Genomic DNA, 16,799 nt, shown 5'->3' on the forward strand with positions numbered 1-16,799 from the left:
ATACAATGCTGGAGAAGAGTTCCGCAAATACCATGGATAACTAAAAAGACAAACAAATGGGTCCTGGAACAAATCAGATCTGAACTCTCCCTCGCAGCCAGGATGACTAAATTGAGGCTGTCATATATTGGGCACATCATACTCCCTGGCCAAGTTCATAGAATTCTTGTCAGAATTGTTGTTGGAGTCACCAGACTTTTGATCTTGGATGATTTCAATATCCCATTTGAGACCAGTCTGTCAGATGCAGCTCGGGAGTTCATGGCATCCATCACAAACATGGGCCTATCCCAGTTGGTTTCAGGGTCCACACATGAGGGCATTTAACAATAACAACAGGTGGAGGAATACATTGCTATGAAGGGCCCTCGACCGCCTGAGGGCACACAAGTCCTATCCTAAGTCCTTTTGTTTTATAACCTTTTAGTAGAATGTGTTTTTCCCCTTGCTAACAGATATGAAAGCTGGGTGTTTAACAACTACATTCTTTGGGATTTAAATAAAGACATTAGATTTTATACTGCCAAGTTAGATCCTACAAGCCACAGGGTGATCATAGCAACACCCCTTGTTAGTTCTAGTTTTAAATTATTTCATTGTATAATAAAAGCAACAAGGTCAGGAGCAAAGATTTTAAGAAGGAACCCTGGGAAACTCCATCTTCTTTTAATTAAATGTCTGGAGGGTTTGAATTCCCCTTCATATAAACATTTCACTGTTTTCTCCCTCCCCCAACAGCCATCATGTGCTTAATAGAAATACCGATTATGAAAAAATAATGAACATAACTGAGGAATTTAGTTCCGCATGAGTACAGTTGCATGCATCAGTGACTTACCAGTGTACTACCATTCTGCATATTATGCAAGTCCCTGTGAGCATGAGCACAAAAATCCAGGCAGGCAGTGACCCCTGAGAATGGACGACCTTCTTTTAAGCCCAGACGGCACTCAGGTGCCCTGTGTTCATATTCGATCTGCAAACAAAATATACTTCACATTACTGTTACCAAAATATACATCTCTCTTCTCTTCTATTCCATTTTTGATACTTATCTATCATTTAGCTATGAATTTAAAAAATGTATTTCAGATGATGTAGTTCTATTTCCCATGTTGAGTCCCATGGCCAGGTTATGGAAGTTGTAGTTCAAAGCCTTTTCTAGGTTCTGGTTATGGCAGTGCAGTTCCCAGCATCTGCTAGTCACAGATAGCCTATATACTAATTGCAAATGTATTGTATGAACTCTTCTGTAGACAAAATAACAACATTGAGTAAATACTACTAGAGATAAAAAACAAGGTTTGCAAAAGCACAAAAAAGAATTACGGAAAAACTCCAAAAGAAGGCATTCCACAAGAATAAGGACCAAAGAATGCTCAATGGCCAAATAATGCTGAGGTGGTGTTAAGCTGTATCTGCACTATACAGTTAAAGCAGCCTAACACAACTTTAACTGTTATGGCTCCATTCTAAGGAATCTGGCCTCTTTAGTTAGTGCACTATTCAGAATTCTATGCAAGAGGCCTCTGGTGCACTCCTGTAAACTACAGTATCCAAGGTACCCTGCAAAGTGGTATTAAGAATTAAAATTAGGATACCTTGAGCAGTTACTGAGCCTCATAAAGTCCAGGGAAATTGCATTTTGGACATACTGCCATTACTTGTGGGATAAAAGAATGATTCACTGGGGACATCAGCAAAGAGAACTCCAAATAATATACTTTATTCATTGTTTAGTCCACATAACAGACTGTGTATAAGTAAATCAGAAATCCAAAATGCTCCAAAATCTGAAAATTTTGAGCTCTGACATGACACTTTGAGACTTCAATTTTGGAAGATTTTGGACTTCTGAATACAGGTACAAGTAGTGTAATATGTATCTGTATCTGTATTTGTGAGACTGGAGAGAGACACTAGGCTGGAGAGGGATGTGAGGATTTGTGAAGTGGCAGGAGGCATGGATTTGCACAAAGCTCTACATTTGGAATCCCACCATTTCACAGATCCTCACATCTCTCTCTGACCGTATCTCTCTGTAGCCTCATGCCTCTCTCCAGCCTAACAAATACAGTAAAGGTACATGTGATACCACTTGTATAAATCAATCAATCAATCAACCAACCAACCAATCAATCAATCAATCCCAGTTTCTATTACCAAGCATTTAGGCTAAGTGATACGCAACCTGTACAGGAAATGTCATCCCCCACATTCCATTCTTTTGTTCTGACTATTCACTTGAAAAGCGCCTGAAAAATGGAGGAACGGGTATATGGGCTTGTCTGTGTGCACAGACACTTCAACCTTAGTGCTCTTGTAAATCAAAACCAGAAGCTTGGAAAGTTACTGTTTTGGATTACATCTCCTGGAATCCTCTTTTGGGGGATACTGGGGGTTATGGTCCCAAAATGTGATATTTGTATTCCTAACATGCAGCTTTCCCAAGCTCTAATCAAAACGTATGTGCCTCTGCTTTTCCCCTATAGGGTGATGAAAATGTGTTTTATCTCTGTGCCTGAGATAAGCTCCAAGCACTGGTTCTGCACACAGACAGAACCAACCAATGCCATTCGTTATTACTTCCACATTGCAGAGTAGTGGAAGAGGTATACAGACTTGCTCTGCTCGTAATGAGTACTCCTTCCACCAGACTGCCTGTTCAAGATAGAGGCTTGAACTGCTGCTCCAACTTTGAACATTTGGATGACAGGATTTTTTTCTCCCTTGTCCAGTTCTAACTTTAGAGAGATGAAAAGATTTCCCTCTGATCCCATCCTAGATTTTAGAGCTGCAGAAAGCAGTAAAGCAGAAGACCTACCTAGGGATAGCAGTTTTTAAAATTGGCCATTAATGCTAGCCCCTTAGCCTTTTCAAACGAATTAGTGAAAAACATGTGAAAGTACCCTAACATTATTTTTTGCTTTCTAATTTCTACCAAGAGTTATCCCAAAGATTTGTTATTAATTTAATGAATTTTACATGCACATAGAATATTTCTGTGTTGGTTCTGAACTCTATATTTTGTTTACCCACCTGGTTGTTGTAAGCATCAGGTGCCAGTTTTTTGTAAGTAGGGGCCATCAGTGTTGATAGTGTTTGAAGATTGGATTCTAGCTTTTCTTCCTATTTTTAGAAAAACACATTTAACTTGAAATTTCATTGATTTTACACAGTGCATTTCACTTTGGCATTATTCAACATACTACTTTTAAAAACCCAAGAAATTAAATAGACATAGATTATGGGTGTAGGAAACCAAATGCTGTGATTAACAGCTGAAAAAGATGGCCATGTGTAGTCCAAAGAATAAAAAAACTAAGGGGAGACACAACAGAAGAGGGAGTAGCTATATTCTCTGTTGGGCAAAAAGGCTAGGAAAAAGAAATATAATGAAATATAGTTCACAAACTGAAATCTGGTATAGTTAAATGCCTGTTGCTGAGTTCTGGGAAAACATAAGATCACAGCTTGGAAAAGTAACTTTATTGATGACAACGCCCACAATTTTCAGCCAACATAGCTATCAACCATGCTTTTTGGGTACAGGTACTGTGGAAAGTTCCTAGTTCTGTTTAAGACAGGCACCAGCCCCTACTGGCATCATTTTTAATGTAGACCATCAGTGCACCTGACACCCAAGAAAATGCAAAATGTCCCCAGAGAATGCAAAACATGACATTTTAATTAGTGCCTACCTCTTTTGGATCATCCCCTAATAGTCTGAACTTTCTTGGGATCTTGCTTCTGGCAAATTTGCATCCGTTGTAGTACATGCTCCATGAACAACCAAATGAAAAAGATGCACCACAAGTCTCAGGGTCCAGTCCTTGGCATGCACAAGTTCGTCTAAGAAAGAAAAGAATTAAATTTCTAGGAACTCAGCAAGTACAGGATTTATACTAGTGAAATGTCCATGGCTAGAAAATTAGGTTTTTTGGGGGTTTTTTTTGCAAGTGATCTCACTAGGCTCCACACCAAATTGAATGTATAGCATTATCTAGAAACATAAGAGTCTGGGATGGTTTCCAAAGCTAAACTGGTGAGAAAAATAAGGTGCAGTAACTTTTATTGCCTTCCGCGTAAAACACTTAACATGTAGTTAATTAGGTTAGCTAGGAAAGAGGGTCATCATGTATTGCCTTAATTGTTGATGAAAATCTGGGCCATGATGCCAGCATGAAAGAAAACACAAAAGATCCCCACAGTTATTTATTTTGGATTTAATAAAGACAAATAAAAATTAATCATTTCAATAGAAATTTTTTATTTATTTCCTTTGGATTTCTCTTTCATTTTTGTTCAGTGTTTTTTTTGAAGGGGGGAGGGGACAAAGGCACAAGGGTGTTTTCTGGGGTGAAACAGCCCACAGGTTTGGAAAGGAATACTTTGCATTAAATCATTATTTGTCTTTATTTGCCTTTTGGGAATATTTAGTCTTTTCTTTAATAATATAAAAAATGATAATGAAAATAAATAAAAAATAATGAAAATAATGATTAAAAAAGCTCATGAAAATAAACATAAATATATGGTCAGATATACAGTCACACTATAACTCTGTGACTAACCAGGCCATTTAAAGTGCGTAAGAATGCATACTTAAAATTGTATACTGGCTGGATATATTGTACCTGAAAAACAGTATATAAATATTTTCAAAGTCACAAATGCATAAAGTTTCCATGATGCCAGATGACTAAAATAATCACACAAAGTGATAAAAGGGGAGAGAACATGAAAAATTTAGGAAACAAGGAGCATTAAGAGAATAATTGGTAGACATGAAACTAAGCTTCTATTACACATATTGTGATATGCCTACCCCATTAGGCAGGCTATATTTTGGGAAATGTAGTGGTCATTGAGAAGAAGAAAATGGGCTGTCTTTTAAACTACTACCCCATTCAGGCATAAAAAGAGGTCAAGAAGGAAGCATGCTAGTCTCCGTTTCCTTCCCTATTACTTGGATCATATGCAAAGCAGTAGTTTTCAAGAGTGCATCTTATACATGTGGAAAGTCTTCCACACAAGCCAGAGTACACATTTTCTAGTTTTTACTAGAAGTGGACTCTCCACTTCAAAATGTTCATTCTTTACACAAGCAAAGTATCAATGGAAGGGGCTTTAATATTTTTCTAATTCAACAGCAAAGAAACAAAGCCAAAAAAACAAAACCAAAGAGAAATACCACATATACACATCAAATAATAAGCTACATTAAAAATGTTCATTATTGCTGAATGAATAAGAAATCTTATTCTATTAAAACCAGAGGTTTTTAAAATAAATTAGTCTATTGACTTCCTAACTCTTGGGGTCAAGTGTTTCATTTATAATTAAAGTCCTCCAGCTTTTGTTAAATGAGAAAAAGAATTCTTTATTTTCTACCTTGTATAAAGTTCTTTATACCCATTTTTTTGCTCCATATATTTTTATGATTAGCAATAATACTACAGAATTCACCCAAAGTGGAAGGGGTTGTTTTTATCTCCTGCAGCTTGACACACATGAACAGAGCTAAGATTATTGCTTTTTCTCACAAGTGATTGGTTACTTCAGTGAAACCGGTGACTTATGTTAAGATAAGAATGAAATAAGAATATATATTCACAATATTATTGGCAACATTTTTTCCTTAATAGCTAATAGCAATAGCAATAGCAAGTACATACCACTTAACAGTGCACTTAAGCACTCCCTAAACAGTTTACAATGTGTAAGCTAATTGCTCCCAACAAGCTGGGTACTCCTTTTAGCAACCTACAGAAGGGTGCAAGGCTGAGTCAATCATGGAGCCCTAAGATTGAACTCACAACCTTGTGGCTGCAGTACTGGCTGCAGTAGTAGCATTTAGCCACTGTGCCATCAGGGCTCCTTTTTTAAAAAAAAGCCTTCAAGTGATAGATTGTACTTCCAGGCAGAGCAGAATCTAGGTTAAAAAAATTGTGGGCAAACAATTCATTCAGCAACCTGTGCACCATCAGATTATAGCTTTCTCATAGCATCTGTCTGTCTGTCTGTCATACACAGTACTTGTAATGCTTGTACAGTTTGAGTCTCCCTTTTCCAAAATGCTTGAGACCTGAAGTATTTTGTATTTTGTAATTGTTTTATTTGGAATACCTGTTTTTGCATATATGTACATAATGAGTGTATATATGTACATAATAAACACATAACACGTGCATAATGATGAGGATGTGGTGGCTTAGAGGTTAAGACACGGACTCTGATGACCACAAGGTCAGCAGATTGGCAGTTTGAGACCCAAGTGCTGCATGACGGAGAGAGCTCCTGTCAATAGTCCCAGCTTCTGCCAACCTAGCATTCGAAAGCATGTAAAAGTTCAAGTAGATAAATAGGTTCCCACTTTGGTGGGAAGGTAGCAGTGCTCTCTGTGCCTCTGCTTTTAGTCAAGCTGGACACAAGGCCATGGAATTGTCTTTGGCAATGCTGGCTCCCTCAGTTTATTAATGGAGATAAGTACTGCTCCTACTGTTGGACATGACTAACCAATCACATCAAAGGGGAAACCTTTCCTTTTACATAATCGGATATCATAGAGATGAGATCCAAATCGAAACACAAAATGCATTTATGTTTCATATACACCTTATACAAATAGCCCAAAGGCAATTTTATATAATAATTTAAAATAGTTTTGTGCATGAAATAAAGTTTGTGTACACTGAACCATCATAAAGGAAAGTTGTCAGTATCTCAGCCACCCATAAATAATTTTGGAATTCTGGACAATGGAGACTCAACCTGCATTGCTTGGTAATGTTGCCTTAAAGTAAAGGCATACATAATTCACTGATTTTTGTGTGTGTGGAATTAATGGCATCAGAATGAAAAGTAAGTAAGAAATACTCTTTAGAACTGATTCATGGAACCAGTGGAACTTTTGGGAGAGGGGAGGTTGAAGAACTCTTTTTGCTACAGCTATTTTTTCAGACTTGCTTACACCAGTTCTGAATCCAACTAACACCAAGATGTGAATCCAACGAACACCAAGTCAATAGGCTCAGCTTCAGTAGTGCAATCTTTCCTTCTCCCCAAAACCCACTTGTGGGGAAAGAAGTGCATATGTAACTTACTCTTCATTTAAAGCACACCGGCGGTTTGTAAGTGTGCCATTCCTTAAAGTTTCAGAGAGTTCAGAATAAACCTTGTCAGCTAGGCTCCGAGGAATTCCTTCCCACACCAAGATGAGCACGATTATCACTGCTGTTTCACAGCTGTGGCCTGCACGTTCCCGCACCAAACAAAGGAGTTTTTCTTCAGTGCTACTTCTACGAATTACCTGCACATCCAGTAAAAAACATCCCACCCCAACAAGATAAAAGTAGCTTTTAGTAAGGTGGGAAAGAAAATGTAGTCTCAGCATTAAAAAAAATCAGTTATGCTCTTGTTCACTCCTCTTTTAACACAAAATTCCTCATGATTCCACATGGTAGAGCACAAATTTTGTATCCAATACATCTCTATCATCTTCATGTAATGATGTTTTCACACAGAAAGACTCGGAAGACCTCTGCCTAAATCTGAGGGCTGCTGCCAACTAGAATAGAGGCACTGTACTAGAAAAGACAGAACAATGGTCTGACTCAGTATGAGGCCCTATCATGTGTTATGTATTAATAGATTTAAAATGATGAAATAATGGGATGAAATTTTCATGAAAGACTGTAGTATTTAGTTTAGTGATAGCTGACCTCAGAGTATGTTGTTGACTGTAGGCTTTAAAGTGTGATAATGATTTTTACTGTGTCTAAAGACTACATAGAAAAGGGATGCTAAGAATTAATACATGAGTTTATGACCAAATAAACAGAATCATAGAGTTAGAAGAGCTTTCTAGTTCAAACTCCTGCCATGCAGGAATACACAATAAAAGTACAATGGCTACCCAGCTTCTCTTTAAAACCCTCCAAAGAAAGAGACTCCACCACACTCTGAGGCAGCATTTTCCATTGTCAAACGGTTCTTTCCATCAGGAGGTTCTTCATAATGTAGTTTGAATGCATTGCTTCATATCCCAGCCTCTGGAGAAGCAGAAAGCAAGCTTGCTCCAGCTTCAATATGACATCCTTCCAAATATTTAAACATGGCTATCATTTCACCTCTTAACTTTCTCTTCTCCAGGCTAAACATACCGAGTTCCCAAAGCTGCTCCTTATAGGGTGCAATCTTTCACCATTTTGATTGCCCCCCTCTGAACACATTCCAGCTTGTCAATGTCCTTTTTGAATTGTAGTGCCCAGAACGAGAAACAGTATTCCAGGCGAAGTCTGATCAAAGCAGAATAGAGTTGTACTATTACTTCTCTTGATTTAGACACTATATTCCTATTGATACAGCCTAGGATCATAAGCCAGCCAGAAAAGGAGCAAAGGAAGTCTGCTTTTTTTGCTGGCATCCTATTTGGGACTGCAGTGGCAGACTGGATTGGGTCCGGGCCTATGCAGTTGCCGTGGTCCTGCGCCAATTGGGGTAGGAGCGGTCTCTGGCCACTCCTTTTTCCCTGTTTGCATGACCCCTAAGTGTAGTTAGTTACATTTCTCCCTTTTGAAATTCATTTTATTAGTTTGGTCCTCTAATTTGTTAGTCATTTTGAATTCTGATCCTATCCTCTGGAGTATTGGCTACCCTTCCTAATTTGATGTCCTCTGAAAATTTGATAAGCATAATCTTTATTCTATCATCCAAGTCATTTATAAAGATGTCAAATAGCACTGGGCCCAGGACAAAACTCTGTGGCACATTGCTAGTCACTTCTCTCCAGGATGAAGAAAAGCCATTAGTGAGCACCTTTTAGGTTTTGTTGGTCAACCAATTACAAATCCACCTAACAGGCACATTGCCTAGCCTACATTTTCCAGCTTGTTTACAATAATATCATGAGTGACCTTGTCAAAGCTCTTTAACACACCCACCGAACACCTAATTAGTCTGGAATGCTTTTAGTGAGGTACATTTTCAATGTACTGCAATTTTACTCATTAATTTTTTTTAGCTGAATCCAACACTATTGGCAGGCTTCTTTTTAACTGGACATATATTTTATGTAAAATTTGGTGATACTGGGCTGTCATTGACTGTGAGATACATTTTACACTTCAGTTATTTTAAAATCTATTTCTAGATTTATTATATTTCCTTTAAAATGTATGCCAGGTCAACATTTTTAGAAATTCTGGATTATTTTATTCCCTAAATATTTAAATTTGCCTCTTTATTTACAGCAAACAGATACTGTTTTTCCACTCTTGTGAGCAACAGCCTTTATGTAAAACACGGAGAACCTCTTTCAGCCCTAGGGATGAATTCAGTATTAGAAGTCCTTGGGGAGCTGCATTCCAGTGCCAAAGGCAAAATAATAATAATAATAAAAATAAAAAATTGGACCAAGAATACCAGCATGTTTAGGTGAAAGGTGCTACTACCAGTAGCCAAGCCTTGGCAGAGATATTTCAACCATTTAAAATGAGGAAAATCCCAAATAAAGGCAGAGAAATAACCCAAGATGTGTATTATGGATGAGGGAATGTGGACCTCTGGGGATTCCCAGGGGGCCTGATTGGGAGCCCAGAGGGCACGATTCTGCACTCCTGCTTTATATGGAGAAGTGGACACAATTCTTACCCATTTAGCAATAGGACATCCTTGTACACTTTTGCCTTCTTTCCCTGTGTAGACAATCCTTTCTATCCTTATGGCTTTGCCTTTCTGTTCATATCTTTAAAAAAAGACAACCAATGCAAATAATTAATAAAGTGAATGTAACGGTTGGAATTGGATACAGCTTTATGTGCAGTTATGATGGACAAATTTGCCAGGTTTTTTCCCCTCAACTTTCCCCACCTTTACTGCATAATATGCAAATTCTGCATCTTTTTCCATTTTTGTTTAAAAAGAAATAAAATCTGCAGAAATATTTGTATGTGTTGTTGCCTAATCGATACATTTTGGATGCACCTTTTCCTGGTATATGGATTTTGTATATATTATTTATTTTATTATTTATTTCCCCTAATATAATGCATGTCAGGCATTATTTTTGTATATACATGCCTGAGTGCACTTTTCTTTAATTTATGTATTCTATATATATTTTTTGAATGGAGAATTGTGATGCAAAATTATGAAAAATGATAAAAAATGGTGGTGATTTAATTTGTGTATCACTTTGGAAAATGCAAATTTGGTACCTTTGCATCAAAACGAGAAAACTTTTTCCCCTTCCCATTTCTTCCTGCTCTCTAAATGTAGTATGCATAGCACAGAATACAGTACAAGCCATTACTTGTAATGCCCCAACTCAAATTATTGGTAAATACCATATATCATGCAGGTTTTTTCCCACAATTTGCTAAGCGTCAACTGCTCTAAATTTGTCTGTGATCTAACATTTGATGGATTCATAGAGTGTTATAGTGTGTGTGGATGTATGTCTCCTAAAAAAACACACACACTTTTTAAACTTTATAACAAGCTGCATTGGTCTTTAGGCACCTTAAATTTAAATATATAATTTAAGGTGCCTAAAGACCAATACAGCTTGTTCTATGTAGGTACTTGGAAAAGTCTATGTTATTAGATTATGTCTATACTGTTTCAGTGAATTGTAAACTTTGATCCTTAAGATGTTTTGGACTTCAGTTCCTAGAAGCCACAGCCAGCATTGCCCTGGGAACTGCAAACCAATACCTTTTTGTGGGCCAATTTTACATAATGCAATCAGACCTGCTCATATCATTTGTTTAATCACCACTTGAAAACTGCTAAGATAGAACCAAAGAAAAGATTATGGCTTTATGCCTGATTAATGTTCTGGGTTTTTTTTAAAGAAAAAACCAAATAGGCGCCATAGTAACTACCAAGTTTCAAAGAATAAGTATTAGCTTATTCCTACAAGAAATTAAATGGATCACTCTAGCCTGCTTTCCTAGCCACTGCCAACATTTCTTTTGGCAAGGTAGTGAATGTTTGTTCCTGTTTGAATTTGCTGTCATCTGGCTGGGTGTAGGCAGTTTATGAGAGCAACTCAGCAGACCTGTCAAATTTTATGATTCTTCCCTGAATAAGAGAGTCATGTTGGCAATGGTGGAATAGCCAACCTATCAGTTATTTCTTGTATGTGTAATTGTGGTGTTCTTTATCTACCTAGGCTGTGGGGAAATTGACATGCACAAATTTGCAAATCTGCTATGGTAATTCATTACCGTTCTTCCATTAGTTGTCTAATAGCAGCCACATTGGGACCAGCTCCTAGATGGGTATAGAAAGGGCCTTCATCTTTCTCAATAATCTGTTCTGTTTAAAACAAGATTGAAACAACAAAACACAAAGATTAATATTGTGTTGCTTTTGAAGATTTCTTTCAAGGTTGCACAACAAAACTTTAGTTTAATTCATTTATTTATTAAGGTCACTTTGGGTCAAATTTCTCCAAGAAAGTATTTCAAGATACATACTGTACACAGAGAAAAATCAACCCATATGATATCTAGTTTCCTGAATTCTGGCTGGTTAAGTGTAATTATCTATTTGACAGTTCATTCACAGACTGATAAGAAGGGTGTGGAGATAGCTGTTATTTTCATTTCGGAAGAGAAAATATAATAGGCAATATTTGTACCACTGATAATGGTGAGTAATGTTTAGGATTAAATAAACAATTTGTTCTAACTCATAATGCAAAAAGTAGGAAATTGTGGTGGTGCATGGTTAACACAATTTCTCTGACAAAAGTCAGTTAGAGGCTGCTCTGCTGTGTTGTGATAAAATCTCAAGATAAGTTTTTTAAAGTGTTTCAGAAAACAAAGCACCACCACTTCTTTTTGTTCTTTGATGCAGAGATACTGAAAGATGAAAAAATTCTTAATATCATCTGTCTCAGCCATAGAGAAACTGGAGTGATGTTGGTTTACACCACTATAATTATTCTTGACTGTGACTACAATCCTTGAACTCTAAGGTTAAAGTCCTGGTTTTAAAATCTTAAAAACAAGATGGCCCTAGATTAGGACATCTGAAACTGAAAAACTAAAAAAAATCAACTTATTTTCATTTTGAAGTTAAAAATAAGAAGTCACTCTCAATGAACTGCTCATTTAAAACTAGAGAAATTATTTTAATGTTAGGTATAATTCTACAACTGTTGAAATTATTTTCACAATGTCATGAAGAATGATAATTGCTCAAACTCCAACGTCATGTGTCTTTAACTGTGGGTCTGCACTAATTCCATCTACAATGGGCACAGAGGTTTATACTTAAAAGACCACAGTGATGTGCAGGGTGTGTAGCAAGATGCTGAATTTACACTGTTCCTCTTACCCCACAGCCCATTCTGTGTGCGTGTGTGCATGCATTCAAGTTGCCTGTCAATTTAGGACAACCCTATGAACTGGCTGCAATGTTCTTGCTCTAACGGCAGATGTTTTTGGTCAACAAACATCTTGCTCTCCTTTGCCTGGTTCAAGGGTGGGAAAAGTACACAGTATAAGCCTCAGACAGCCACACAGGGCTCCTTTGTTTTCTTCACTCAAAATGTACCCTCTGGAGGGCATGGGGGCAACTTCACTGTTTTTGTGCCCTGGGCTGTTTTGGGACCATGGATTTTCCTGATAAAGGAGGATGTGACTTCTAGACACTTCCTGTTTTGGAAAGAGACATCTCCTAGGCATAAAAAAGTTTGTTTCCACCCATTAGATGTCTCAGACCAGTGATGGCCAGTCACCTAGAAGGTCCAAGCAGGGGGATGTGCTCCTCAAATTCTGGAGTGGGACATGTGCAACCTCACACTTTGAGTAGTTGTGCATCTCTGGTTTAGGTGTCCACTTTGCATTTCTGGCTCTGTTTAGGCTGGAGAGAAAGGGCATCAAATGCTTTTACTTTCTCTGAGCCAGTTGCTTGTACTATGCTTGGATTCAATATTAAGATACCAGCTATATTCATTGCACATATTTACCCATGGGACATTCCTGACTTGATGGTCTACTCCCAAGAAAAAGAAGGGAGTGGATCACAGAGTCAGAAAGATTCCATGTCCAACTAAATTTTGGACTTGGTTTGCTCATAATTTTCTCCATGAAGGAAAGGGACAGGATGCAGTGGAACTGCTAAAGCCTGAGCTTCTTACCAGGTTTAAATGTCTTCTCCAAAATAAATCATCTGAATAGAATTTCTGAAAAATGTAACTTCTCTTATATCATTATTTTTTTTAAAAGCAATAATGTCTTCTGTATGGTAGGACAGAGAAAAGGAAGGCATACCTTAAGTTGGATAGCCTGAGTGAGTTATAATCAAATAGAGAGTGTACTTATCACTGTCATGTTAAAAACATAAAACTCAGCTCACCAACGCAGCTGCATGAGGGGAAATCATACTGGGTCTTGACAGGTGTATCTAGTAAGTTTTTTACAGGAGTGTCAAATAACTTGGAAGGTGATTCTAAAAAATGATTGAGAGCTGTTCCAGCAGTTCTTTTAGTTGGCGTTTTTTCATTAGAATGAAAGGCTTGTTGATCTAACGAGGCAGCATGAAATTCTGCAGCATTGTAATTCCTTGACAGAATAGTGATGGGCCCTGCAGATTCAACTTTTATGTGTTTTGGTGATTTGATAGTAAGGGACTTGTGATCAAAGGGTGTTTTGACCTGAATCTGTTTCAGCTGCTGCTCCATGGTTTCAATGATACTCTTTTGTTGCATGTTCTCACAACCAAAGTTCTGAACCTCTTGTTTGATTGTTTTCTTCCATGTCTTGTTTTCCAACTGTCCAGCCAACAGAGGAAGACAGGCATTCAACTTGGAGCCAGCTTCAGATTTGATAGGTTTATTTTGACCCATAATGTGGCATGTATCAGATTTGTTTTGGTTATTTTGTTGTTCTTGCTTGTTTAAAATGTGCCACCGGAGAGCAGCATGCTTTTGAAAATCCCTGTGGGGTTGAGGTGTAAACTGGCATTCCCTTTGATCTACTGCATGAGATACTGTTTGCTGACTATATGGCATGTAACTTGGTTGAGTCTGGGTTGCTTGCTGGTTACACATGTTGGAGGTAAAATTAGTATATCCCTGTGTTTGCTGGAAGGATATCTGTGGAGCTGATGTTCGTGGAGACTGGGGCTTTTGATCCTGAAAACACTGGGACATATCTCGTTTTGGGGTCATACTATTTGAATAATATTGCATATTCTGTAAGTCATGTGTCATGTTTTCTGGAAAAAGCTCTGTGTTCATTGGCTTTTCCTTTTTCTCAGAGATTAAGTGCATGTTGTTTGGGTAGGAATGCTTTATGACAGAATTCGCCTTAAAAGCATGAGTATTGATACCTGATCCCTGTTCTGGTCTAGTCTGGGGGTTTTGTACTGAGAACTCACTTGATTTGAAGTAACTGTTTGCTGTTTCAAAACATTCCTCTAATTTAAACTGACTAAATGATGTACCTTCCAGTTGCTGCTCTTGACTGCTATGGGAATGGGGAAATGTCTGGGGAAGGTCTCTGTTCTTCATTTGTAATGTTGGCTGCTGGGAGTTTATGGTTAGTTGTGGACTCTGTGGCAATTGTACTGGCTGACTCTGGAGCATCTGTTGCAAAATATGGGAACGTAAAAATTGCTCATTCTCCAGTGGTGGATTATTTAAGTGCTGCGGTTTTAACTGTGCCTGCAAAGACTCTTCATTGTGATGTTCTGCTTGTGTCTCAAAGTGAAAGTGCTTTTCATTTTGTTGCTGTTCATGGGATTTCAACAGTGTATCTATCTTTGCAGGCTGTGGAGGTGAGTGCTTTTGGAATTGCATTTGCTGGTCCGCTGTAAGGCGAGGAGGCAATTGTGTTGCCTCACCCTTGTATAGTGCTGGTATTTGCTCACATTGTGTGATATTCTGGTAACATGCATCTCCTGTACATCCTTTTGACCTATCAGGATTCTCAGAATACTGTTCTAGATGTATCTGCTCTGCTGAATTTGACTGGAACTGAAGCATTGTCCTCAAAAGCACCTCATTTGATTTTGGTGGAGACTCATTGGGATGAAAGTGAGGGGAAGTCATTCCTGCCCAAGAAGATTGCATGTGAGATTTTGACTGCTGAAACTGATTTTTTACCAGGTCTTTTTCATTAGCACCAAGATTCTCCTGATTAATTTGGCCAAGGAGATGCTGAAAATGTTGCAACTCTTTACTGCTTCCTAATATTTGTGGGTCTTGAATGTGAGGCTCTAGTTTGGTCTGCAGTTCATTGGGATATTGTTGCCTGATTCCTGATGTCATCACAGAGAGCACTGGATCGGTTTCATTGCCAGACGGTTTTGAAACCTGAGCACCTTGTTGAAGACCCTGTTGAGAATTTAGTGCTTGGTGGCAGCAGTCAGGAATCTGAGTTGTTATTTCACCTTGTAGCTGCTGCTCTCCATTTTTCTCTCCATTAAAATGAGCTTTTTGACTTTGGGTTTCAGAAGGGTTATTATGTCCTTCTGACCCCTCAGTGGATAGAATACTGTTTATTTCTGGTGTTGGAGATGAAGCTGCAACTGAAGGTGGACTGAAAGAACCTTTCTTGAACATGGAATCTTGTTTGAATAAAGCACCATTTTCATCTGCAGGCTCTGACAATCTTTCCAAACTATTGTTTTGAGCTTTCAGACTGTTGTTGGGATTCAGTGAGAAATCCTGACTGGTTAGCGAGTAGTCCAGATTGGGAACCTGCCCTGCGTTTCCTGGAGCAAAGTTCTCTGCAGGTGACTGGTGTGTATTTTCTGACTTTTGTTGCTGTAACTCTGGGTTCTGAAAAGTGTAGCATGATGACAATATGGGTGGCTTATTGGAGTTTTCTGTATTGTGGATCTCAGTAGCCACAGAAGTTAGCACCTGAGGCAGCTCAGAATTTGAGGTTTGTGGGGAACTGATCTGCCCTGAGGTATGGGATGAATGTGGTATGCCACAAGCCAACTCATTAGTAGCCTGAGTGTTTATGGCATTTGTAAGAGATGTGGTTTTTTGCATTGCAATGGAAACATGGTCTGGGTTATACTGAGAGAGTGTTTTCTCAAGGAGTTCACCATGCATGTTTTCCATAGAAGAGGCTGAAACGATAGCACCATTAGGTATTGGCACTGCCTTGTTCTTGTGTAGGAAGGCAATGTCCCTCTTGTGGCAATTAATGTTTTCATTCTCCAGTTCATTCTGAATCTGGGGAGCATGAGGAGATTCTAAAGCACCACAGTTGTATCTTGAAGACTGTAAAAGAACAGAAGCTGCACTTTGTTCCACCCTAAAATCCACCGAGTCCTTCTTCCTGCATGCGTTAGAAATATCTGGTTGATCACCATCATCTAATAAGGCATCTTTCCTGCCTTTTGTTTCTTCATCTTGTTTAAACTTCTTGTTCTGATAAAGCCCATACAGAGACGGATCACTAAAAGTGCGTTTTATCCCACCATTTTGCATATATCTGCTACAGTCTCTCTTTTCCTGCACAAAATCAGGGCTTATTCGATTACTTGCATTTCCTTTCAGAGCATACTTCATTTCATAGCTGTTCTTGAAATGCAGCCATGTGTGGTTGCCATTTACTTCAACACAAGCCTTCTTTGCTGATGGGATCCCATTTTGCAGCTTCACTGACAAAGGCTCTGCCTGGCAAACATGAGAAGGATTTGGTATTAGAAATGGGCTCAAACTATTGCCATCAACATGGTTGGTTCTGTTCTGTTCCATCTGGCCTACTCTGGGGCCATCCACAAGGCTGCCCTCTTACTGTATCTGAAAGAGAAAATGAGGG

General features: G+C 38.3%; 1 protein-coding gene across 4 annotated transcripts in view; it reads right to left on the reverse strand.

Annotated features, from left to right (window-relative positions):
- TET2 (tet methylcytosine dioxygenase 2) overlaps positions 1 to 16,799 on the reverse strand; it is a 78,533-nt gene that overhangs the window by 9,141 nt on the left and 52,593 nt on the right. For 3 of the 4 annotated variants that reach the window (XM_042466904.1, XM_042466902.1, XM_042466903.1), the window contains exons 2-8: positions 13,375 to 16,780; positions 11,235 to 11,325; positions 9,655 to 9,748; positions 7,107 to 7,312; positions 3,702 to 3,852; positions 3,040 to 3,129; positions 839 to 976 (exon numbers count right to left, since the gene is read on the reverse strand). In XM_042466904.1, coding sequence (XP_042322838.1) covers positions 839 to 976; positions 3,040 to 3,129; positions 3,702 to 3,852; positions 7,107 to 7,312; positions 9,655 to 9,748; positions 11,235 to 11,325; positions 13,375 to 16,735 — 4,131 coding nt within the window. In that variant the 5' untranslated portion in view covers positions 16,736 to 16,780. The remainder of the gene's footprint in view (positions 1 to 838; positions 977 to 3,039; positions 3,130 to 3,701; positions 3,853 to 7,106; positions 7,313 to 9,654; positions 9,749 to 11,234; positions 11,326 to 13,374; positions 16,781 to 16,799) is intronic. The other variant, XM_042466905.1, reaches the window with a different exon arrangement.

Source organism: Sceloporus undulatus, chromosome 5 (assembly GCF_019175285.1).
Source record: "Sceloporus undulatus isolate JIND9_A2432 ecotype Alabama chromosome 5, SceUnd_v1.1, whole genome shotgun sequence".
Taxonomy (NCBI): Eukaryota; Metazoa; Chordata; class Lepidosauria; order Squamata; family Phrynosomatidae; genus Sceloporus; species Sceloporus undulatus.